This window comes from Sylvia atricapilla, chromosome 2 (assembly GCF_009819655.1).
Source record: "Sylvia atricapilla isolate bSylAtr1 chromosome 2, bSylAtr1.pri, whole genome shotgun sequence".
Classification (NCBI taxonomy): Eukaryota; Metazoa; Chordata; class Aves; order Passeriformes; family Sylviidae; genus Sylvia; species Sylvia atricapilla.
Genome location: NC_089141.1, coordinates 9,936,776 through 9,961,786, shown reverse-complemented (window position 1 = coordinate 9,961,786; position 25,011 = coordinate 9,936,776). Strand labels below are relative to the sequence as shown.

At 47.6% G+C, this 25,011-nt stretch overlaps 2 protein-coding genes and 2 non-coding genes across 4 annotated transcripts in view; all 4 read right to left on the bottom strand.

Moving 5' to 3' along the window:
- Positions 1-2,076: 2,076 nt before the first annotated feature.
- RPS3 (ribosomal protein S3) lies at positions 2,077-7,010 on the bottom strand. The gene is made up of 7 exons (XM_066340808.1): positions 6,919-7,010; positions 5,963-6,093; positions 5,762-5,855; positions 4,937-5,031; positions 4,198-4,385; positions 2,819-3,015; positions 2,077-2,145 (listed from the first exon to the last, which is right to left on the bottom strand). Exons 1-6 carry the CDS (start codon positions 6,946-6,948, stop codon positions 2,822-2,824), a joined length of 732 nt encoding a protein of 243 aa, XP_066196905.1. The 5' UTR covers positions 6,949-7,010; the 3' UTR covers positions 2,077-2,145; positions 2,819-2,821.
- On the bottom strand, positions 3,341-3,491 carry LOC136358299 (small nucleolar RNA SNORD15). Its single transcript, XR_010743060.1, has one exon. It is a non-coding gene; the product is annotated as a small nucleolar RNA SNORD15 (small nucleolar RNA).
- On the bottom strand, positions 4,503-4,649 carry LOC136358275 (small nucleolar RNA SNORD15). Its single transcript, XR_010743037.1, has one exon. It is a non-coding gene; the product is annotated as a small nucleolar RNA SNORD15 (small nucleolar RNA).
- Positions 7,011-17,414: 10,404 nt separating the features above from the next.
- Positions 17,415-25,011, bottom strand: part of FCHSD2 (FCH and double SH3 domains 2) — a 122,734-nt gene continuing 115,137 nt past the window's right edge. The window contains exons 14-20 of the mRNA XM_066340799.1: positions 23,606-23,740; positions 23,213-23,296; positions 22,917-23,094; positions 22,052-22,272; positions 20,968-21,097; positions 20,732-20,814; positions 17,415-19,706 (exon numbers count right to left, since the gene is read on the bottom strand). Coding sequence (XP_066196896.1) covers positions 19,623-19,706; positions 20,732-20,814; positions 20,968-21,097; positions 22,052-22,272; positions 22,917-23,094; positions 23,213-23,296; positions 23,606-23,740 — 915 coding nt within the window. The 3' untranslated portion in view covers positions 17,415-19,622. The remainder of the gene's footprint in view (positions 19,707-20,731; positions 20,815-20,967; positions 21,098-22,051; positions 22,273-22,916; positions 23,095-23,212; positions 23,297-23,605; positions 23,741-25,011) is intronic.

The following is a 25,011-nucleotide window of genomic DNA, read 5'->3' as shown; positions in this document are numbered from 1 at the left end:
AGTCATGAGAAAGAAACACTCTTAGCAGCTTTTCCCTTCATTGTGTTCTCCTGAAACCGCAAATAGCCAACACTCTTAATGCTCTATGGGTAAAGGACCAAGTGCCCTGTCCTGCTGGGACATTCAGCAGAATAAAAAATGAGCTGACAACCACAGGGACCACCAGCCTTCCTGACTCTCCAAGCCAAAGCTCCTCCAGCTGGGATCCACTCTGGGGAAATAGAGGAGGAAAAACCTGCAGGCTAAAGATACCTTCCCCAGGTGGAAAATCCAGCAGTGGCAGACCTTGCTAATCCATGTTCTCCCACTGCTGGAAAGGGATGAACCTTCTGCCACTCACAAGCAAAACTAAATGCAGAGACATGTCCCCTTTTTCCTGCACTGGGCAACCACACACATCCCTGTGGAACTCCTCCCCCACTGGAAAAGCACCAGATACTTCCTAATTTTCACTTAATTGGAATTACTGAAGCCACCTCCAGCACCAACCACAGCAGGAACACCATCAACCTGGAACAGCAATATTGAAACTAAGTCAAAAGCTTTCCAGAGTTTCTGAGTTCATGCTACCCCCCAGCTCACCTTCCAGGACTTTTGTCCAAGGGAAGCACCCAATAGACATAGGGAACTGAATGAGCTCCCTTTTTTTTTTTTGGAGCTTCAGGGTGGTGGTTAACTCCAGCCAAGACAAAGCTCACACTTGAGCCACAGCTTCACACCCCAGCACACCCTGTGCCAGGGTCTCACCATCCTCCCAGGGAACAATTCCTTCACAATATCCCATCAAACGCTGCCCTCTGGCAGTGGGAAGCCATTCCCTGTGTCCTGTCCCTCCAGGCCCTTGTCCCCAGTCCCTCTCCAGCTCTCCTGGAGCCCCTCTAGGCACTGGAACAGCTCTGAGGGATCCCTGGAACCTTCTCTTCCCCATTACTTGCAGATCTCTTGACTCTACCAGTGATCAGCACTGAGATCAACAGGGTAATGGACAGGGTTGGAGAGCTTTTAACACGGAAGGGGAGCAATCTCCAGGAAATCCAGCCCTCCGTGGGAGGCAGCAGGAGAGATTTCTAACCATCACCATCTACCACATGGGAATGTTTAAGAATTTAGAGACAACACGCAAAACTGCGTGTGACTTTCATTGCTTCAGATCTTCCCACTTTCAAACATTTCCTGCTCCTATGATCTGACAGAGCTAATATTTTTTACATTATTTCCAAATGCAAATCTGTATTAAAAAAATTACACTTGGCATTAGCCTAATATTTATATTAACTGTTCAAATCTCTGCGCTGAATGGTGTGCATAGAAACCTGAAATCACTCACTCATACCTTAAGAAGGCACATCTTGTTTCTGAAACTAAACAGATTCCCAGGTGTGCCAGAGAAGCTGGGAACTGCAAAGCCAAGGCTCCTTAGACAGACCAGTTCAAAATTTCAGTTCTTAAGTTGCCAGCCTAGTTCCTGCAGAGCAACCTCCTAAAACCAGAAATGTGGATGTGAAAGCTAGCCCTGAACAACAAACACACTTGCAATTCCTCAAAATCTAAACTCCTTAATCCTGCACATGCATTATCTCCTGTGATGTGCCTGTCTCTTCCCATTCCTGCCCACACTTCCACTAGATACTCCATCTCACAGCTTAGGACAGAAGGTCTGAAATCCTCAGTGTCACTTCTGCTCTCACCCCACAAATCCACACCCAGAAATCCACAGGAGCTGCATTGGCCTGGATACTGCCAAAAAAAGCTCCCCCTTCTGGAAGCACTGGGTAAGGGACTGGGATGTTGGGAACAGCCATCAGTACTCCATGGAGTGTGTATTACTCATGACCCTCTAAATATGGAATTGCTGCTCCAGCTCTATCTATCATAGATATTAGTGCTTTATTCCCACTTTTTTTTTGGATCAGGATCTGTTGAAGTTCACTCCAGAAGGGGAACACAGCAAGAGAACTCCTTCCACACCGAAGGGGAGAGCAAGGTCTTCCGGGAGTACATCTTGAGAAAATAAAAAGGGAAAGAAAAAGGCAAAAAGAAAAAAAAGAAGAAAAAAAAGAGCACCTTCACCAACACTGTCTTTTGTGATTTTATTAAGAGATGTTTTCAGGACAGACAAGCTTCTGGCTGCAGATGTTACAAACCCTACAATGAGAAACAAAACACTCAGTGAGCTGGGGCAAACTCTTTTCCATAACCATCATCCAAAGAAAGAACAAACCAAGCTTTCCAATTAAACTGCATTTCTCATTTCCTGCTTTTTGGCCAATGATCCCCCTTTTTTTTCCCACTGAGGCAGATCTTGCCAGATTCCTTGTTAAGACTTCAAGCTGTGATTACTTCCTTACAAAAGCAGTGTACAAATTGTTCTCACATGGCTTCTAAGACTATCCCAAACTGGATGCCAGGGCAGGACAGGATGGATATATAAGGAGTATATTCCCTGTGCTGCCAGCTGCACACTGCTGCAGCTGGTACAACACCAACACATCCATGCAGCCAACCCAAGTCACTCCACTGCAAATCCAAGGTCAATCCAAGGTCCCCACATCCATGCTGTACAACACAACATGGAACAAGGCATGTGGAAAGATCCATCACCTCATCTCCAGAGGAATATTCTGAGCTGCTCTGCCACGTGCCTTGAACCCTGTCCCCTTCACTCAGTGCAGTGCTCAAATCCAACCCTGGTCACTGTGCTGGGCACAACATAGCAGCTTGTCTTCCAAAAACTGAGCTTCCAGTGTTTTTGGTGGCCTGAAACCTTTTCTACACGGATCCTCAGCACATCTCCCTCCCACTGCTCCCAGGCACTTACCCCTCAGGCAGTGGGCACTGGCTGAGGCATGGCTGGCTGTTCTGGTTTGCCACCTTTCTGCTCTGAGATGGGAGTGGTGGGCAAAATCTCTTCTTTGGGTTCCACAATGCTGACATGGTCTGGCAGAGGCTTTTTGGGGCCAATCTTTCCACTGGGGTCCCAAGGCAACATAATCTTTACTTTGATTCCCAGTACTCCTGCAGAGAGTGACAGGATAGGGGAGATAGATCAAGCACATATTCATAGGGATGAGCACCAAAGTTACAAATTATCTCTCTGCACACTGAAGATCTGCTGACAACACTGTAACACAGACATGCTACAGCTTAAATATCTAATTACTGTAACTTTATACCCCTGTTGTAAATTCAAAGAACTTAAAGTTGGATATGCAAAATTATTCAACTCACTGCCTTGGCTGACTGCAGTTCTACCCTCAACTCATTCTAAGCCTGGTTTTACACTCCGTCCTCTTCCTCAGCTCATTTCTCTAAGAAATCCCACTGGGTTTTTTTTAACATCCCTTCTCAGACAAATGCCTCTATGTCATCCAAAGAGCAGGACATCCTCCTGGCCAAGGCAGCCTTAGCACAGCACCACAGGACGTGGCACAGAGCAGGCGGCAATGACACAAGGATGACCCTTCTGACTCGTCATCGTATCATCACCGAAGGGAAGCTGGAGAACAGCTCTGGCTCTGTTGGGATCCCTACACCAGGAGTTCCGCAACTGATTAACCCAAAGCCAGTTAAGACACACAAGTCATTTGTATTTTACCAGGGGGGAGAACAAGCAGAAGCAGGTTTAGCTGGGAAGACTGTCCTGACACCTGTAGCATCCCTGTTCTCTCTGCTCATCCTGAGGAGCCAGGAAAACCAGAAACCCAACTGCCAAGGGCTCTTAAACCCAGGCAACAGGCACTTCATCTGGAAGTTACCATCAGCCTCAGAGGCCCCAGGACACAAGTGAGAGTGTCTGGAAAATCTACAGCCACGTTCCCAACTGGAAACATTCAAACTTCATCAGCAGAGAAGTGGATGACATGGTATAACCACACACACTGGCTGCTGAAGGCCCCTTGGCTTTCCACTGCCAAATGACTTCTACTTTAGAGGAAATGTTCAAACACAGTGAGAGTTCAGTTGCAAAAGCCCAAGAAAACAGGATTTTCAGAGTCTGAACCATCCACAGCAGCACAACTGAACTATTCTGTGAGATCAGAGGTGCATCAAAACCACGTGAGTTTCAACCCACAGACGCCAGTGGGAAATCTCCAACCTGCGGGAACAGGATGCCAGGAGCTGAGATTTTTTTGTCTCTGAAGTTCTAGAGAAGGAAGCCAACAAAGCTGCAAAGAGATCTGCCTGCCAGGCACTCACCCTGCCGGAGTAGGACGTGACGCACGGCTGTGTCCACGTAGTAGTTCACTGGGTCCCCGCTGTGGATCATCAAGCCATCCACAAACTTCATGGATTTGGCCCGCTGACCTCGGAGTTTGCCGGACACAACGACCTCACAGCCCTTGGCCCCGCTCTCCATGATGAAGCGGAGGACACCGTAGCAGGCTCTGCAGGGAGAGGACAGCCGGGTCATGAGCCCACTGTGCCAGACCCACAGGGCTCCCTGGAGGAATTTCACCACGATTCCAGTCTCAGTTTCAGGTGTCAGGAGTGCAGCTCCCATCCCTTCTCAGACAAATGCCTCTATATCATTCACTGGTGACAGGAGGCCGCTGCTGGAGGACCTCACGCAGCACCACAGAACGTGACACTGCGGAGGCACTGCCACCAGAGCCACCCGCTTCTGACTCGTCATCGTCTCATCACCGAGGGGATGGGAGAGCAGGGCCACTGCCACCTGAGCCACAGCTCAGCCACCAGGCCTGGAATGATGCTTGCTTCACCCCTCCACCCATTTATTTTTAAAGGACACATGCAGCTTTATGCCCTAAGACAACCTGCAACTAGACACACTCTAAACGCTCCAGAAGTAACCATGAACTAAACAAAAGCTTCAGTGCAGCATTACCAGGTTAAATCCTCAAACTGCAGAGGAGCTGTTTTTTGGGAATGGTACTGGAGCCGCAGACTTCCCCCACAGGCAGGCTGCTGTACTCACCTGCGCACAGCCAGCCCTCCCAGGAGCTTGTAGCGCAGGGACTCAGCCTGGGCGATGGCACACAGACCCCTCGTGGCCACCTTCTCGGCGTAGAGCTGCAGAGACAGGCACACACTCACAACAGGGCTCTTGGCCAAGTCAGTCACAGAACCACAGCACGCTTTGGCTTGCAAAGTTCACCCAGTTCCACCATGGGCAGGGACATTTTCCACCAGACCGGGTTGCTCCAACCTGGCCTTGGACAATTCCAGGGATGGGGCAGCCACAGCTTCTCTGGGCAGCCTGTTCTTCACCACCCTCACAGTAAACTCAACTTTTACTTTAGCAGAACACAGGAGCTTCATTCTTCTCTACTCCCTACATTCAGTCCAGTTAATCCCTCAACATTTACAAGCAGCAGCTTTATTCTACATTCCCTTCCCTGTATAATGTGATCCAGCAGCACTGGGCAAGCTGGAATAAATGAGCATCACCCCCCTAGCAGGCACATTCCACCTCCTTCCCTGATTTGTTTAAGAGCAAGGAACTAGTAACAGGAACAGATTTCATGGAATAGAACTAGATAATCCTTTGAGTTGCATGGATCCTTTAAAGGACACCTCATCCAACATTCCCCTGAAAAGCACCCCTAATATTAAGGATCAAAAATAACTGGTGCGTCACTTTACATTCTGTTTCTCAAAGACCCTTCTGCAGCAGAACAGTCTCTTTGTAACTTATTTTGTATTTCAGTGCAGGAGTATTTTTTAAGGCATGAGCTTTCAGCTGACACCATCCTGTCACCACAAATCCAACTGGACCACACAGTTCCTGAGGCAGTTTTACCTCCACGCTTCCCTCGGGGAATCCAAACCTCTTCTGCACCACAGCTGTCAGCTCCCGGATCCGGCGTCCCTTCTCTCCGAGAACATTCTGAGTTCTGCAGGAAAATACGTACAGGACAACTGAGATAAGTGTCTCCAGGAGTGAGACTGGAGCCATCCCTAAGAGCTTTCAGAGCATCCCAGTCCAGGGAGGCTGAGATACCTGGTGGCGAGGATGATGATCTCAGTCCTGGTCGGAGTGACCCGGACTTCCACTCCGGAGTATCCATCCTCAGCCAGTTCCCGAGTCAGGAACTCGTTCAGCTCAGCTTTGAAGATGCCATCAGCGACAAACTAAAAGACAAATGGACAAAGTCAAGGCTTTGTCACATTCTGAACTTGAGCGCAATTCACCCAAATTCCTTCTGCAGCCTGACAGTGTCTCCTAATACCTTCCTCTTCCTCTGAGAGAAATCACAGAATACTCTAGTTGGAAGGGACCTACGAGGAACACCAAGCCAAACTTTTACACGAACAGCCCAGGGACTGAACTCACAACCTTGACTTTTCCAGCACCGTGCTCTGCCCAACTCAGGGTGCAGCAGTAGGGAAAAATGGAATCCCCGTCTCTGAAGTTCTCAGGAATAATGCACTCCTAGCAGGAGCCTACACCAAGCACTACCTGACCCACAGCTGGCCACAGCCACTGTTCACGCTGGGATCACAGCTCTCTGCTGTAATCCGGGAGTGATTCAAGGGAAATAACTAGCGGGGTCACGTTCCCTTTCCCAGCCCCACGGGAAGCTGCTGTTGGCACTCCTGACAGCCCAAACCTCCCTGGCTCCCCAGGACCGGCAGTGCCCCGTGCCCTCCCGGCCCACAAACCGGGGCAGCCACTACCCGCAAACCCTCCCCACTGGAAAGCCAAGGGAAAACCCCGCAAATCCCGGCTCCCAGCGCCACTCCGCACCTCCGAGCGCAGCCCCGCGGGCGGCCCTTGGGAAGCGCCCGCTCCATCCCGCCGCCATGTTCCCCGCCGGGCCCCGCGCCGCATCCGCCGCCATCCTCCCCCGTCCGCCGCCGCCCTCGGCCGTGCCCCCGCCCCGCCGGCTGCCGGGGCCGCCCCGGGCGATGCGGCGGCGGCCCGAGGCCGCGGAGGATCCGTGAGGCCACGCTCACCTTGCGCTTCTTGGAGATCTGCACCGCCATGATGAGCCGCGGCCCGGCGGAAAGGAGGGAGCGGGCCCCGCGGGCGGCGCTATATCCGTTTTCCGCCGCGCCCCATTGGCTGGCCGCTGGCACGGCGCGGAGAGCGGGGCACGATGGGAGATGTAGGCTTTGCCACGCCGCCATGTTGGGGAGGGCTGAGCCATGTGTACGCCTCAGAACAGCGTTCAACGGGCTCTAAGTCCCGTGGGAAGGGACAAGAGAGGCAGCAGGGTATAAAACAAAACAGATAAATGATAATTCACCCCGGGCTTATACTTGGAGACTGCTCTCCCCAGTGGTTGCTGTCAGAGGGTGCTCTCCTGTTATCCAAGAATCACAGCATGGTTTGGTTGGGAAGGGACCTTAAAGCTCATCGCGGTTCCATCCCGTCATAGCAGGGACACCTTCCACTGTCCCAGATTTCTCCAAGCTCCGTTCAACCTGGCCTTGGACACTTCCAGGGATCCAGGGGCATCACACCTTCTCTGGGCACCCTCCCCAGCTTCCCAGGGAATAATTCCCTCCCAATATCCCATCGAACTCCGCCATCTGGCAGTGGAAAGCCATTCCCCTTGTCCTGTCACAATATCTTTTTTTTTTTTTTTTTTTTTTTTTTAATGGTTATGAGATTGTAGAGGATTTAAAAAATAATACAAAAATAATGGTAGGGTTGATACACAGCCTGTAGGAAGCAGAGATTTACACTATATTTAATCATGAATGTTACGGTTTGCGATTGGACCTGATGATCTTAAGGGCTTTTTCCAACCTGAATCACGCTATGAAAATACCCCCGGTGCTCTTGACTACAACCAGAGCAGGAAAGGCAGAAGAAAAAGCACGTCCCAGGAAGCCCGAGCCGCCTCTTTGCCAGGGAAAAGCCTGCTTCACCACTAGATGTCAGTGCAGACGGTTTCCAGCGTGGGAAAAGCCTCTTCCCCATTTCTCCAGAGCTGCAGGGATAGCGGAGCATCCCACGGTGCGCTCGGCAAAGACAGGTGGCGGTGGCGCCGAGGAATTGTGTCCCCTCCTGTCACCAAACACCTTCGCCTCGCTTCTGGTGTGCCCAATCAGCCTGCCCTTCCCGCAGCCAGCTCCCCCTGCCCTCCCTGAGCCGAACATTCCCTGTCCCGTCCAGAACTTCAGACTAGGGAGAAGTGTCCAGCAGCTGAGGGTGTTTCTGTACAGGGATTTGAGCGCTACAAACTGGGCTCTCAAATAATTTTTCAGGAAAGACCCTCCCAAGCTGCACAACCCTACTCTGTTTTCCAGCATGAGACCACCATAGTTTCAACGCAGAAAGGACCCGCCCAAGATCATCTAGTTTTTTTAGGCTGAGTTCACCCAGGAGGAGCTCACACAATGTATTTCTGTATCATAAAAAGGCAGCGAAAGGCACGACACAAAGAAAAAGCCTGACCCTGAGGCGTGTCCCCTTTTCCATGGCCTATTAAGGACAAACTATGTGTCGTGTCAGCATATCAAGGTCAGCACCCAGAGCTGCAGCCGGGCACAAAGCAGGGCCCTGGATGGTGTTTGGCACCAAGGGAATGTCCCCTGTCCCCCCAGACATGGCCTGGCTAAGCCAGTGGGCTCCAAGGACATTTCAGTGCCTTCCCCAAATAGCAATGTGGGATTCCTCCCTCAGCACCAGCCATCCCTGCCTCCAGCCCAAGCCAGCCCTGGGCGATGCTCCCAAGTGCTGGGAATGATTCTGGGCCAATTGGAGATGCCATTTCTCACTGCAGGAGGGTTGGATTAGATGATCTTTGAAGGTCCCTCCCAACCTGAGCCATTCCATGATTCTGTGAATGCACCTCTGCTCTATCCCTGCTGAAATGGAGACTCGCAATATCCCAAAAAAGCTGTGACATACCTGCACCCCTCTCCACAGAGAGCTCAGGTGTGGTCCAGCAGGTCCCTGTGGCTTGCCAGGCCCAGCAGTGGCTTGGACCTGCAGCAGGCCTGGGATTATCCATAAATCCCATGATGAGTGATAGACACTCAGGTTTCTGGGTCCTCACCCTTGGGGACTGCACTCCTGCTGTTCCCCATTTCCCACTTTTTTGTGGAGCCTGCCATGTGGAGCCCACTGTGGGCTGCCTCACCACAGACACAGGAGCTCCTTTTGTCCCCAAAGCACGTCCAGGGGATGGAAAAAACTTTGGGGTTGCTCCAGCCATGACCCTCCCTGGCTCTGGGCACATCCCACCTGCCCTCAGCTGGCACTAAACCCTGCTCTGGCAGCAGCACTCAGATATCCTCTTGGACAGGAAATTAGGAATTAGGGAACGATGGAATTAGGAATGCATGGGATGGATGTCACTCCGGGATGTGGCACTTGGCAGCAGCAGGAACCCCCGTGTCCGTGGGGAGGGCCCCTGGCAGGTGCTGGGAGGTGGTGCCAGGTTTCCTCGCTGTGGGGGACAAAGCTTGGAGCAGGTTTGGGAATAGGGAACTGTCCTGCCTCCCCCCAGCTCCATTCACTGCCCAGACAGCAACATGCTTTATGGCAGCTGAGGGCCATTGCACGGGCTCAATTAATCCAGTATCCCAGCGTTTTCTCCCCAGGAAGCTGGCTCCTGTTCAGAGCAGGCAGGAGGGGCTGGCAGCCCTTTGCAGACAGCCAGCAGCTTTCCCAGCTTGATGGCACGCTGGATTTTGGGAAACGCCCTGATTTCTCTGGGCAGCCACAAAAGGTGGCAGTGGAGCAAGTGTCCTGCCTGGGAAAGTCCCTGACTGCCATTGCTGCTCCCAAAATAAGGGAGACCCTGCCAGGGACTGTGCTGGCTCTGCAGGAGGATCAGGGAACAGCCTTGGAGTCATCCAAAATACAGACTGGTACAGGCAGAAGCACAGGGTCTGCCCATTTCTGCTGTGGTCCCTCCAGCTCAGACACGTGCAGGATTTGGGGCGACACACTGGGTTCCTGTTCATGCCGGGCCTCATCACCTCCCTGGGTATGCCTGAGGAATTCAGGAACATCCCTTGCTGGAGCCTGTTCCTTATGATTTCTCTCCGTGCAAACACAAGCCACGGTGCTCCAGGGGGATTTGGACAGTCACATCCCGACCTACATCCCACTCCCTTTCAGTGCAGGCACCAGCAGCCCAGGACAGAAAACCTCCCAAATCACCGTCCCTGCAACCATCAGAGGCACTGCAGAGCTAATGAGTTTTCCCAGGGAGTAGCTATGGAAAATGAAACCCCGAGCAGAGATGGACAAGATGAGATAGTTTGCATTAAATGAATGGAGGTGGGTCCTGGAAGGTAATTCCAGCAGAGGTAAGATCAATTGCAAGCACCAGTTGTAAAGCATTTGTAAAGTCTGAATCAGACAGGAATTTTACTGCAGGAGATGCTGTGCTAAAGTTTACTGCTGCAGTTGGAGCAGCTGCTACTGCCCAAGCTGTACAACCCCCTCGCTGAATTACTCACCACTCCTTGACCCCTCTGGAAATCTTCCCGAGAAACACGTTCTGCCTTCCTGCATGCAGAAGCCCTTTGGAGGAGGGAGAGATGAGGGAACAGGGCTGGGAGGACAGGGAGTCAGGGTTGTATTTACAGACCTTTTGTAAACGTTTCACACCCTGGGAGGATTTGCTGGTTTTAGCTTGGCAAGAACACGGGGAGTAAGTCCAGCAAACTTTCAGGAGGCAGGGGAAGGTGGCAGGATCCTGCACGACAGGGATGGAAGAGGGCACAGAGGGAAGATGCCCCAATCCCATCTTCTTCCCTGCAGCTGGAAGAGCGGGATTAAAACTCAGGCAGCACCAGCTCAGCTTCAGGCTGAGGAGGAATAACTGCCCTGGAAAAGTGTGTGTGACCCTACAGGAGAATTCACACCTCTGAGGACACATTAAAGCTTGAAAACCAACCACCAAATGGGCAAAACAGAAGCTGTGCACTCGAAGTTGTCTGGATTTAATGCAGGAATTTCAACACTAAGCAAGGAGTCAGTGAAGCACAGAGTCTGACCCAGCAGCCAACTCGATTGTAGTCCCAAGCTGTTACCTCCAACACACCTGCTAAACTGTCGGCAGTGTTTTAGTGGCTGTCCCCAGACAGCTCCATCACTCCAGCACTTTCCTTTGGGTATCTGCCCCACTAAGCATGGTTTTGCTTTGCTGCCTGGATTCACTTTAAGGACTTCAAGCAGATTATTAAATAATTTAGACTTCCTTTAGCAACAGGAAATGGAATAAGGATGCTGGGTGTGCTGTTTAGCTGGGTATCCTTGGGTTTGTCAGTATTTAATGAAGCGAGTGGCTGCTGGCAGAGGTCATTCCAGCAGCTCACACCCGGCCCCACGGCTCTGCGTGAGGGATGGAAATTGAAACTTTAACGGGCATTTCCAGGAGAGAAGTCTGCCCTGGCACTGCCACCTGAGACCCAGCAGCTTAAGCAAGTGATTCTTAATCAGTTTTCAAGCCCCAGGAAATAGGCTGAGGGCAGGAGGGGCTGTTTTGGTCCAGCACCACATTTAATGATGATTTAGAGGTTCACTGAGGTAAGGCCAGTGGCAAAAGCCATTCCCTGCACTTGGTGGTGGAACTGCTGACACGACACACGAGGATGGCCCTGGAGGGACAGGACAAGGGGGAATGGCTTCCCAGTGCCAGAGAAATCCATGGAGCCATCCATGTGGGAAGATGACACTTTAAACATACCTGAAGAGCATTGGAGGCAAGAGCCACTTGAAAGAACTTGCTGAGGCTGCAACAGGAGCCAGCAGGGCTCAAATCCCAGACCCTCAATCCCAGAGATTTCAGCTCCCTCTTTGACAAGGCAAAGCAGAAGTGCTTTGCCAAGCTGATCCCAGGTGCTGCAGCAGCAGGGAGGGAGCTGCTGGTCCAGGAGCAGCCTGGCAATACCCAGCTCCGTGCCTTCCCTGCTTTCCCATCTCCTTTCCACCCTAAAGACACAGCCAGGGAGCAGCAGTGATAAACTGGCTGCTGGTCCGAGCACAAGGTTATTTTCTAGGACATTAAGCAGAACCCTCGGATGCCAGCTTGCAGGAGAGCCATGAAGAGTGACAAGACACCTGACCAGAATGCAAAAGCAGAGCTGCAAACTTAACACCTTTTCCCCCTTATCTGTTAAAAATAGCTTTAGAGGGGAAGCTCAAAGCAGTGTGAGGAGCAGTTTGCTTTAGAAAATGAGCAGTTTCAGCAGAAATATTCCGTGACCACCACCCAGAGAGCTGTGATTTTTGGTATCTCAGCCATTCACATCTTAAACATTCAAGCTGCAATGCAGCCCAATTGTTTGGCAGGGGCTAATAAAAACCTGAAAATCTTTACCCAGCCTGCTTTTCTGTAGGAATAATACCACTAACATCCCAGAATTATCTCCATCTATGTCTGGCTAGGACTCCAAATCAATAAATTGTCTCCTCACCCTCAGATTAGCTCAGTCAGGTAATTCTGAAAGCAGCAGTTCCCCACTGTTAGGCAGAGCAGCTCTGCCAGCTGAATTAACACGAGATCCCTCGTTATCCCAGAGCAATCCCACTCCCAACAGCATCCTTGGGGAATAATTTGCACTGCCCTCAACAATACTACGTGGCAGTCTGGCAATCGGGAGTGCTGTATTTATTATTACTTATATTTTTTAATTTAATATTTGGATTATTATTTGGAATTAAATTCCTGCTTGGAAAGAAGACCAAAAAATGGACAAAAATAAAACTACCACCTGTTTCTCTGGCAAAAAAACCCAAAAACCACCAAACCCATCCTTTTTAGAAAAACACTACATTTTGGTTTTCCCTCCTGCCACTTTCATTCCTGGCTCAGTCCGAGCTCTGATGTGCCAAGCACCTCAGGAGTGCTCAGATCCTTTCACAGAAATTCCTGGGAAGTCCAAGCACTCACTCCCTCCCTGTCTCTCTCTGCCCAAAGGAGCTTCCCTCTGCAGGGTCCTTCTCTCCTGGCATCCTGTCACTGGGTTTGTCATCTCCCACTGTCACTGATGTTCTCAGAACCCCACAAGTCCTTCAGCCACAGACCCCTCTTTGTCCCTTCTCTTGCTGTCACACAAAGCATCCCTTCCTTGTTTTTAAGGAGCAGCAATAATTTCTGCCATCAAATTCCCAAGAAAAACATCAATTCTCTTTTAAACCCCAGAGCAAAACCTGCAGCAGGAAACCCTGGGAGCATGAACAGAGTGATGGATTAGAGCTGCTCCCTCCTCAGAAACCAAGATGTTCTTAGGAAGTGGGATCAGTACCACAATATTCACCTTTTTTTTTTTAACCCCACAAACCTTATTTTTAAGCCATCAGCTTCTCATATCTCTTCAAACAAGTTTATTCCAGGAGTTAATCCAGGGTTGTTGCTGTTCTCCAGACAGTGCCCTCCCTCCATCCCTTCTCTTTGCTAAGCAAGGAGGCCCAGTCTTAGAGAAATTAATTAGTGCAGTAATTTGCCCAGGACACAGAGGAGAGGCTGAATTTGTCCCACTCTGCAGGATTCAGCTGAATAAAAAAGACAAATAGCTGTGCTGTGGGATTTTAAAAAGCTGCTGTCAGCATTCCCAATGCAACCAGACCTGGAAATTCATTCGTCTTTCACTAAACAATGGAAAAAGGAGAAGCAATTACAGTAGACAAAACTAATTACAGCAGAGCTGAAGCACAGCTCATAGCACTCACTCTTCAATCTGCATTCAAAAAGAAAAATCCAACCCCAAAACCACTCCATCAAAAAAGGTGAAAATCTGGGAGTGGAATAAAAGCCATTTTGAAATAGAAGGGGCACTTCAACATGGCACAGAGTGGTTTTTGTAAGGAGAAGTCTTCAGGTGATGCTGGCAGGGCTTGGCAAACAGGCCAAGCACAGGAATTTGTCCAGGGGTGATGCCAGAGTGAGGGAGAAGAAATGAGCTCCCAGTTCCTCCTCAGTGGGGCCCATTCCATGTTCACTTCACATCCAGGTGAGTTTTAGCTGGGATGTTTTTTAGCTGCCAGAAGAACTGGAGCATGGTGTTAATAATGCCAAGGTCTTGGGTTAGATCTCCCAAGAGCTGGACTCCATGATCCTTGGGGATCCTTTCCAACTGAATATCCTGGGATCTCCGTGGAGCTCAAATTGCACACTGCTGGCTGAACAGCTTCTCCTTCCACAGTGAACACAAAGCACTCCAAAGGTGAGGTTATCCCTGTTTCCCAATCCTCACAGCCATCCCTGCCTGACCCAGAACACTCCAGGGATATTCACATCTTTGGGTGAAAAGATGAGGAGAATCCAAAGCCTTCTGTAAAGCCCATTCAATCCCTGGCCATGGTCCAGGCTGGCAAGGGGCAGTGACAGACTGTGTGAGAGGCAATTCCTGATCGCCAGAGCTGGATGTCCCACGGGCCTGGCTCCTGCTCCCTCTGGACAGCAGCTGGGAAGTCCAGACAGCAAAAGGGAATTTTAAACAAAGTGGTGGAAGAACTGCTGCTTAACACAGAGACAGGCTGGAAAATGATTACAGGGAGAAATCCTGAAGTGGGAAGAGCAGGAGGAATGGGATTGGGCTGTGGATGGATGTGGCAGACATCACTTCAAGCCTCATTCCCTGGGGATGTGGGCCACACTCGGGATTCGAAAGCCTCCACAAGCCATTTCCAACACACAAAGCTGCCACTGGATACAGCACATGTTTAATTCCCAAGGATTTCTGGGAACAGACACAAGGCCATGGCAGAATGTTTTTCTCTGTGGATCCTTAAGGAGGTACAGTCTGAAGCCTTGATCCTGGAAGTCCATTCCTGAGTGCCCACAGCCACTGCACAGCACTCAGCCAAACACTGTTTAGCACACAGGCTCTCCCTGCCAGACAATCATTCGGGAAATCATTCAGATCACAGAGTGCAATCATTCCTCCAGCACAGCCAGAGCCACCACTGACCCCTGTCCCCAAGTGCCACATCCACATGGCTTTAAATCCCTCCAGGGATGCGGACTCACCACTGCTCTGGGCAGCTGTGCCAATGCCTGAAAATCCTTTCAGTGAAGATTTTTTCCCTCATACTCAACCTAAACCTCCCCTGGCACCACCCGAGACCATTTCCTCCTGTCCTCTGATCTGATTCTCGGATTCTCTACATTTTCAGCTGGAGAGGAGAAGGCTGGGGAAGGAACTCCTCCATGTACAGCAATACTGGACGGTAGGGTGCCAAGGGGATGGGGCTAGGCTCTCCCCAGCAGTGCCAGGATCTGAGGAGATGCACAGGTACCTGTCACACCCCCTCTTCCCTTCTCCTCGTGCTGCTTCACCAGCCAGAGGGATTTCCCACCTCTCCACTCCGGTATCACTGCAGTGCTTTCTTTCCTTTTCTGGCTGAAATGACCTGCAATGCAGAGGCTCACTTGCTGCACTGATCCTGCTGCCAGGTCTGTAATCCTCAATCCCTCTGGGGAATGCCTGGAGTAGGAAACCACTTGGCATGGCAAGCACGTCAGCATTTTCCTGGCTGCATTTTTTATTGTCTCTTTGCTGCATCCCTGACTTCAGTTAAGTTTTTTTCCCTTTCATCCCTCACTTTCTCCAGCCTCTCCCAGTGCCTTGAATTGAGGTCTCAACATCCCTCAGCTCCCCTCTCTTGGAGACACCTGTCCACCTGTGGGGGGACAGAACATTCACTCCCATCCATCCCAAAATTTTCATGCAGGGCAACAGATCTGCAAAAGGAAAAAATGTGGGGAGACAGAATTCCTCCCTTGGCAGTGGCATCCCCTCCTTCCTGGGAGGCTCCAAGGGCTGCCTGAGGTAGATTCCCTGCTAATCCTGCCAATGCTGGCATTTACAAGTTATTAATTACAGAGACCTTGCTGGAAAAGAAGAGCAAGCTGCAGAGCAGCCAGACTTCCAAGCAGCAGAAGATGCATTATTTAGAGAAGATGCTGCAGGTTTTGTTTTCTTTTTTAAATTACTATCAGCAGTGAGAGACATTTGTGCTATATGGGAAAGAGAACCCACCCACTTACTTGGTTTCTTTTTAAACATCATATTGTTTACCTCCATCTCTTCTACCCAATATGAGCTCTATTAACCTGTTTGAAAATCACTGAATCCAGACTGGTTCGGGATAGAAGGGATCTTAGATCACCTCATTCTACCCCCTGCCATGGGCAAGGACACCTTCCACTACCCCATCAGCCCCATCCAGCCTGGCCATGGACACTTGCAGGGATGCAGGATCTCCCCACCCTCACAGGGAAGGATTTCTTCCTGATACCCAATCCATATCTCCATTCTTTCAGTTTAAAGCCCAAATCTGGGAAGCAAAGCATTCAGAAAAAACCCTGGTTCTAACAGATCCTGCTGCTGACTTCCAGGGACCCAAATTTCACCTTCTGCACTGCAGAAGTCCCCCAGATTCCTTCTCTCAACTATGCCAAGCAGGAAATAGAGCCCTGGAGCCTTTGTGGCTCTCAGTACCTCTCTTTGCCTCTAAGTGATCACTGTGTGCTGCTCACACCGTGCCCGCATCTCTCACTTGCAGGAGAGGCACTTCAGGAAGAAGAGGTTTCCCTGGAAATCAGTTTATGGCAAGCATGATGGGATCACAGCACAGCTGCTGCTGGCTCTGTTTTGGGAAGGAGAACATGAAGTAGAGGCATGAAGGGGGTCTGTTAAAAATTCAAGAAAGGAAAAGTGGCTCCACTGGTAGATCTGAGGATTAAAATAATTTTTAAGTCATAGAGGCGATGAAAAGGACCCCAAGCAACAAGCAAGAAGTGAAAAGAAAAGGTCAGAGCTATCAAACCAGCAAGGCAGGACAATAATTTTTAGAGGAGCATCATGAATCCTTATAAAAAGCAGGAAAAGGCTGCAGAAGCTCAGGGGAAAAAAGTGAAGGCCTGTGCAATCGCTCTGTGGGAAGAATGGAAGTGAAAAAAGATCCAACCCAACCGCACAGCAAACAGCAGTGTTCCATGAGGGAAAAAGAGCCTCTAAAAACGGGGAGCACATGGAAATGATGGATCACTTCGCACTTACCACCTGGAGGAAACTGGGATTAGCCCAGCAAGGAGGTGGTCACCGGTGGGTGGCTTCCAAGTGCCAGGAGAAAATCCAACATGGAAACGCAGCCCATAGAGGGATCCCAAAGCTGGAGAGCCTTGGGATGCAGTGGGAATACTCTGGCACAATTAGGCAAATCCAGCCTATTAAGGGACAATCGCTCTGAAGGGTTGTTATCAATCACTCCCCTTGCTTTCTTTAGGCAATTATCCTAATTGCATCAAGGCTATTAAGCAATTATTTTGATAACTGGAGCTTTGTTGCTGGCTCTTCATTTTTGGCAACGTTTTGTTCTTTGTATAAATGCCCTCTCCAAAAGATGCTTAAAGTTGACTTTAAGGATGTCCTCTTCCCGAAGCACAAGATTCAAATTTCTGTGTAAAAGCACAAATTCTCTCTCAAGAAAATGGTGATTTTTATCCCTGGGCTTTCCCTCAATTCCCTCCCGCCACCCAATCTCCCAGGGCACTAGGGATTTAGTTCCACTTTTTTATTATTCAACTTTTTATACATAATAAATACAAACTTTTTACAGCCAATATAAAGAAAGCATTTGCACTGATGCTTTCAGGGTGTACTGAGCTGTACACGATGCGACGGCTGATACATGCCCTGTATGAAGAAATCATAGTTAAAAAGGAGGCATCTTTTTACAACTTTTCTTCCTTTTTTTTTCTTTTTTTTTTTTTTTTTCACTTTTGTTTTTTAAATAAAATTAGCAGCTCTTACAGAAAATATTTTAAAATACAACTAAAGAGACTTTTAAATAAAAATTTTCTGGATTTTTGAAAGTCCGGGTGTGAAGGACACAGAAAAACTGGCCAAAGGAATTGAACATGAACATTATGGCAAAAACTTGGTTTTCTTCTGCGTTGTGAAGATCTCAAAATATTTGCAAACAGTTAAATCTTTTTTTTTTTTCTTTTTTAACTTTTCTTTTTAAACTTAAGAATAAGTTTGATAAACACATAAAAAGACCTCAAACAGATCAACAGGACGAGAGGTGCAAAAGAAGGAAAAATATGGAAAAAACTTCATTGGACAGTCACTGATTCCATAACTGATCCATGAATTATTGTCCTCAGACAGCCTCACTCTTGGTTAAGGATCCCACTGGGAAAGGAGACTGGCAGCCTGGGATGGGATTTCCAAGTATGTGCAAAGTTTATGATAAAATCTTGTTAAGATGAGTCGTTGGGTTTTTGTTGTAAATGCAGCCTCAAAAAATAGCCCTTGTTAGTAAACTAAAGGTAGAAAACTTACTGGCTTTGAAAAAAACCAAACATGAAGACACAAGAGAACCCACAATCAGCTCCAAACCCAACCTCGGGATGCCTTTGATCTAAAGTTTTCAATCTGATGGAGAATGCTGACAGTATTTTAGTCAGTACCCAAAGAAAAACCTGTTTGCATCCAGTTTTTCCCTCTCCTCCACATTCAACTTCAGAATATTCTTTGCCCTTTTCTCTCAAAAAATGGAAATCCAAGCTCCCTTTTCAGAACTCTCTGAGGGAAATAGGAAAATTCTTTTCCTCTCAGTTTCTTCCCTGAGAGGAATTGGGCACATCTCGGGCACGAAGGTGGTGTGAAGGCAGAACCTGGAGCTGCTCCTGGCTCCCTGGCTTTGGCTGGTTAATGGGATTGGGGTGGGAAAAGGCTACAGGACCATCCAATGCAACAACTAAATGCGTGTAAATACTCTAAATGGAACTGCTAACTCTAGAACTCAGGTGGCTTGATGACAAAGATACACTGCTTATGTTGGATAATAAAGTACACAGCAATAACTGGGATAAGAGTGACCCAAATGCTTTAAAAAAAAAAAAAACCCAACAAAGAGACCAAAATCCCCAAAATCTGCTAAGGAAAAAAAAAAAAAAAAAAAAAAAAAAAAGAAAAAGCAGCTCAATTTCCAGATCTAGACAAAATCTCACTTGCTTTTTTGCTTTTCTACCCGTTGGTTTCTGCTGTGGAAGAAGATGTTGCTGCTGGTTCAGCACCTCCGTGTTAGATACTCTATGAGTAAATGCACTGAGTAAACACTAAAGTCCAAAGGCAGAATGTTCAGCTGTGAATCACTGACAAGAGGAGCACCCATGGAACAAATGTTTTTGCTTCTCCAGGAGATCATTTCCCCGTCTCTTCCTTTCTGCAGGGGGATTCAAGAGGAGCCAGCCTCTCCTTTAGACTTCTTTTTCTGTTCCCTTTTTCATTCTTCTGCTGAATACCTGATCAGGCAGGTGATGCTACTGGAAGGATCCACAATCTTTAACACATTCCTATGGCAACAGTAATATACTGTACTAATGCACAGGAGCAAAGGATGCTAAGACTAAGCTGCATGAACGGGGCTCACTCTTTGTCTCCACATAAAAATGGAGCATCTTCAGCCAAGAAAAAAAGAGCCAATCTTGGCCTGTCTTGGTTTGTGCTAAGAGAGGAAGAATGATGTAGAGAAATCCAAACAAACAAACAAAAAACCAAAAGGCACGAAATATTAATGACTGTGGGAAGGAATCTGCCAGGTCACTGCCACATAAAATCCTCCCTATCGCTTGCTCTAGTCCAAGTCTTCATCATGCAAAGGTGCCTAAAAATGAGATTGACCAAAAGCTGTGTTTGGCCTTGATTGTAGCACTACTAATTAGCCAGTCCCCTCGTTACACCAGAGTGATCTCCACGTCCTCGATCTTCTCCATGGGCCGGCGGTGGTGCTGTGTCGGGGGCGGTGGAGCTGCTCGCACCTGCAACATTCAGAACCAGCCCGTGACTACCACAAAATGGCCAAATCCCATCAGAAACCCCGCACATCTCCTGCACAGACCCCTCCAGGGGCTCACCCCTCGAGATGATGCAAGCAAACAGGCCGTGTGTGTCCAGCTGCATGCAGCTCCAGTGCTTCCCAATTCAGCCATCGGGGATTTTCCTTACGACCTGTCACAGATTCTCTCCAGGCTGCAAATCCCACATCTATTCCATGGATAAGCCAGGATGTAAACCTGGGCTCATCACATGCTGACTCTGACGGTGCTTTTGCCTGGAATTTCTGCCTGGAATTTCTGTGGAGTAGGAACTACCAGAGTGTTTTGCTGCATCTGACTCGCTGATATTTCATTAATCACTGACCTCAACACACCCAAAACTTGATGTTGTTTTCACACTCTGCCACATCAGTCATCTCCTGACAGAGATCACCTTTAGCGCCAACAGAGTTTTTAGAACACCATTTCAGAATTCACCACACTTGCTGTAGAAAACGTGAACTGTGGAGCAATCCTGCACCATACTGCCCAATGCTACTGGAATATTCAAAATATATTATTTGAATATTCAAAAAATGCTCTTTTTCTGCAACCTCATTCACTGAGAAGGCCAGGAAAGGACAGAAGTTATGTCTTAGTATTGATTTAGTTTAAGGCTTTGAAAACCCCAAAACGTGATTTCAAAATTAATCGTAGGAGATGGATTTTGTCAAGTTCTAAGTGATCTGATTCTTCCCTTCCCTTTTCTGGCAAATGTCCTTTTTCTAGGCAGCAAAGACAACATAAAATCTTCATCACTAAGAATCATGACTCCAAACCCCTCAAACCAAAGGAGCTGGAAAGAAACAGAATCCCAAATGTACAGGGAACTGCTGAAAAAGCAGGAACTGTATAAACCATAGCACTGACCTCTTCTGGCATTTACTCCCCACCTCTTTGTCAGCTCTGTTTAGGGGCTGTTACCCTTTGAACATCAATAAAAACCACAGGATTTGCTGGTCACTTACAGGCCGCAGTTTGCCATAGGAACTTTCCAGAGGAATTCGTGGAGGTTGGGAGAATCCAGAGGACTCTGAACCAAAGCTGTTTTCTGAGGGAATAAGCAACACTCTATTACAAAGAAGCCCCTGAGAATTGCTGAATTTCTGTTGCAAAAATGCTCTTTTCTTCTTTTTTTGCCCGTCCCTCCCTCTGAAAGACTTCTAAATGAAGCCTTTGCCCCAAATGTTTGCACATTTCTCACCGTTCGTCGACGGAGATCTGGGGAAAAACTGGGATCCTCTTTTATCTGGGCTGGGATAGGGACTGGTGGGAGGCTGGTCATACAGAGGCAGTGGTGGCAGGGAATTGTTGGCCTTTGGAGTTGGGGACACCTGTGCCAAAAAATCAAGAGAGGCTGCAGCAAATTCTCCTCAGCACATTTAACACATAAACCTGTTTCCCAACCCATCTCTACTCTCCAGCAAGTTCCCTCTGGATTAAAAGCAGCTGGCAGGAAAGTTTGGGAAGATAAGCCAAGGCATCCAACAGGGATTCAATTTTTTAAATCACAGGTTGCCACTGACTAGAAATTTTCAGCCTCTCCCAGGTAATTCAGAGAGGCTTTTTGAAGGTTATTTGAAACTAAAAGGTCACTTGGCCAAGTGGGATTCACAGCAAAGTGTTGGGATCACAAGCTTTATTCTCACCCAAATGAATTAAGTGTTCATTTTCATGGTCTTCCTAAATCAAGGAATAAAAACACTGAAAAATTCCATTGTAGAAAGCATGGAAGTGCAGTGTAGACACATGGAATGTGTCTGATTTTCTAATAAGATACAAGGATTATAGAACTAGGCTGTGGAAGTGAGGACATTTTTGCAAAAATTACTGTAATCCAAAACTTGGCAGTATCCTGCCCCTCAACATTGAAAGGATATAGAACAGATTTAAGTAGGAAAACACTAAATTAGGCCTGAAAGAGCCTGTAATTCTCTTTTTGCCAGGCTGTGTCTGACATCTCGGTCTCTCATCAATGAATGGCAGGAAGTAAACTGTGAATTTTCTCCTTTGATTCCTTTATATCCAAATATCTGCCTTTATTCACAAATTTGCAAAAATACATCAGTTGATAATTAGGCTGGGAAAGAAACTAAAAAGCAAGCACTGAGGGCTTGGATTGCTTTTTTTTTTCCTGAAATTGGTTTTGATTTTCTTTTTTTCTCAAATAGCTTCTGATTCTTCCGTTTTTTCCTTAAACCAGTTTTGGTTTTTTTTTCCTCCTGAAAAAGCGACAGATCTTTGCAAACTGCCCAAATATTAAACCAAGCCAACACCTCTTTCCATACCTGGATATCCCCAATCCACTGAGTCTCTCCATTCTCTGAGGCCGTGAGCTCTTCCACCAACACCGAGGGGAAGACCCCGACACGGCCGTTGAATTCTCCCTCCCAAAAGCCATCATCATCCTGGTTTTCCTTGTTCAGGATGCGGATGATGGCTCCCTCGGGGAAGGACAGCTCGTCATCTGTCTGCCCCTCGTAGTCATAAAGTGCTTTTACAAAACAGACTGCAAAATGGAAAAGGAAAAACCCAATGAGCTAAGAAAAACATTTAAGTACATGCACAGTTTGACAGCTGGAGCTGGCTGGTGGTTTTGAAGTTCTTTTTTGAAGATTCTATTATTGCTGAGCCAGATTATTCCGGTTTTCCTTAATTTTAATCTCAGCTGTACGAGCTGAAGTGGTGAATTTTGCAGATTTAATAGGAAGGAGATAATTATTTAATAGGAAGGAGAATGGCTGTGTTTAGATATGGGTCAGTTTCTCTCTGCAACTCCCCGAAAGGAGGTTGTGGCCAGATGGGGCCTTTTCTCCCAGGAAACCAGAGATAAGACAGGAGGAAACGGCCTCCAATTGCACATGGGGGAGGTTCAGGTTGGATGTTAGGGAAAATTTCTTCCCTGGAATAGTGATTGAACACTGGAACAGGCTGGGAAATGGTGGAGTTCTCATGCCCTGAACTGTTAAAAAAATGAGCAGACTTTGCAATATGGCGGGATTTGGTTAAAGGTTGGATTTCATGATCTTGGAGGTCTTTTCCAACCTTAGTAATTCTGTATTCCATGAAATCTGGGAAAATCTCCCAGACTGGACGTCCAGAGAGTTTTCAAGAGCCAGCTGGATATCCTTTGTATCTTTAACTGGAATTTACCATTGGAGTCTCCGTTGAGGCTGCCTGGCACCAGGTCAGTGTCTGTGGAGTTGTTGGAGGTGTGGGATCGAGTGTCCAGTGCAGCCAGGGACTGGAGCATGCTCAGGAGGCTGCTGGAGGTTGGGAATTGCAGATACTTCTCTGGCACATATCCCACCTGTCCTGCCTTGTTACGTGCCTGTGAACGACAGGAGGCATTCTCTTGTGAACACTGCTCTGGAAAGAACCCCAGCATCCCCTCCCATCCCAACTTCTCTCCTAAAAGAGTTCATGGAAAGAAGCTCAGAAAATGATACCTTTACCCAGTCTTCCATATCTCCATCTTCAATGACCTCCAACACCTCGTGTTCCTCTATGGTCAGTTCATCTGGCTGAGAAGCCTGGAATGTAGGACAGGAAAGATGGAAAAGTGGCTTTAAGGGCAAGGCATGGGCAGTGGAAAGAACACTCCCATCAAGACTTGTATTAGAAGTGATTTTTTTTAAAAAAAGTGAAGGCTTTAACATAATTTTAAACATCCCAATGAAGGTTCTGCCATTCACAAAAGCCCTTTTCCCTCAGAAGAGATAGCTGGAACCTCCCTGAATCTCACCCTATCAGAAAAGCAAACCTTCAAGCTCCCAAAGGCACATTTATTATTTGTTTTTTATATAATTCATTTTTCAGATCAGTTAAAAAAAATTACTAACCTTATAGGAATAAACAACTTTGCAGGTGAGAGGGTAATTTCTGAGAGTACCAGAAGGACTAGAACTGCTGTCATCAAAAACATCCATGCTGTCTTCAAACTCTTCACCTTCCTCCTTTTCTGCATCAGCACTGACCTGGTAAAAACAAATTCCAGTTGGCATTACAGCAGCTGCTAAAAATTGGTGAAGGAGTAACAATAAAAATGAGCTCGTTAATATTTTTTTCAGTGTGTTTTGTATGATTTATTGTTATTGAAAGTAATTCAGCTGGATTTCTTTGTTCAAGCACAAGCACATGTGGGACTTTAAAAAGTACTGCAGAAGGTTTTGGAAGCTCCAGTTCAGCTGCTGGACAGTTATAAAATCAATTTTTCACATCAGCTGTGACTAAAGTACTTTGGAGATGCCATTGCAGAGGCACAAAAAAACAGTTTAATGGAAAAAAGAGAATTCATGCTACTGAAAGATTAATGTACCTGTGACCACAAGTTATAAAATTAATCTGCAGTGGAAATACTTAAAAGTTTAAAGAAATAAACTCCCAAATCAACCTTCAAGCTGGTGTATTCCGCACAACAGATTTGCTGCAGTTTATCACAGAAATTCTTAGAGACAGGAAGATTTGTAAAAAACTTGCTATAAAAGTTTAAATAAAACCTGAAGTCAATGTGCTGGAAAAATACGAGTTTGGGTAAGGCTGCCATGAGCTGTGCTTTGGCCTTGTGCCCGGGCTGTGTTTTGAATAAATACTTTATCTCATGTGAAAAATGATGAATTATTCTGTGAAAACACTTTTGTGAATCAAAGGCAACACTGTTATGTAGAGCCATCTTCCCTGTGTTTATTAATTTGGGAGTGAATTCAGTGTTCCCCATAAAAATGAGAGACTGATAAAACAACAACAAAAAAAACCCAGTTAAGCTGAGCCTACAAATTCCCTGTGCAGTTTCCCTTAACCAACTCTCTGACAGCTTTGCTCTTCTAAGCCTGGACTAGAAGAGCAAGAAGCATTGTCATGTTCTGACTTAGTTAGTTTTTATGTTACTATTTCCAAACCAAATTCTTGCAGTTTTGGTGGGCTTTTTTTCCTCACTAACTCTCATTCAAGACCAGTTTGCCTCCATCTCTCTTTCAGTGTGTTCATGGTTGGTGGGATAACCAAAAAATTGTCCTACAGCTGGGCAATGCTTTGGGAGATCGGCAACCAACTACTAATTGTGGCAAATTTGAGGTTTCCCCTCCTGTTTCTCTGCCTTCTGCTGTGCCTGGTCCCAGCAGCCAGGGCTGACATCCAGCTGGGACATCATGGAAATCAGCAAATCATGTCTAGAAGGTTTGGGCAACATCTGCTGCTGGTTTTCTAACACGAGGAGGAAAAACACGCCTTCATTTTCAGCATGTGGGCT

Excerpts from the sequence above, each read along its gene's own strand:
- RPS3 (XM_066340808.1), bottom strand. The coding sequence starts at position 6,948 with ATGGCGGTGCAGATCTCCAAGAAGCGCAAG. Across the intron at positions 6,094-6,918 it reads AGATCTCCAAGAAGCGCAAG|TTTGTCGCTGATGGCATCTT; the intron begins GTGAGCGTGGCC and ends TTTGTCTTTTAG. Across the intron at positions 5,032-5,761 it reads TCCCCGAGGGAAGCGTGGAG|CTCTACGCCGAGAAGGTGGC; the intron begins GTAAAACTGCCT and ends CTGTCTCTGCAG.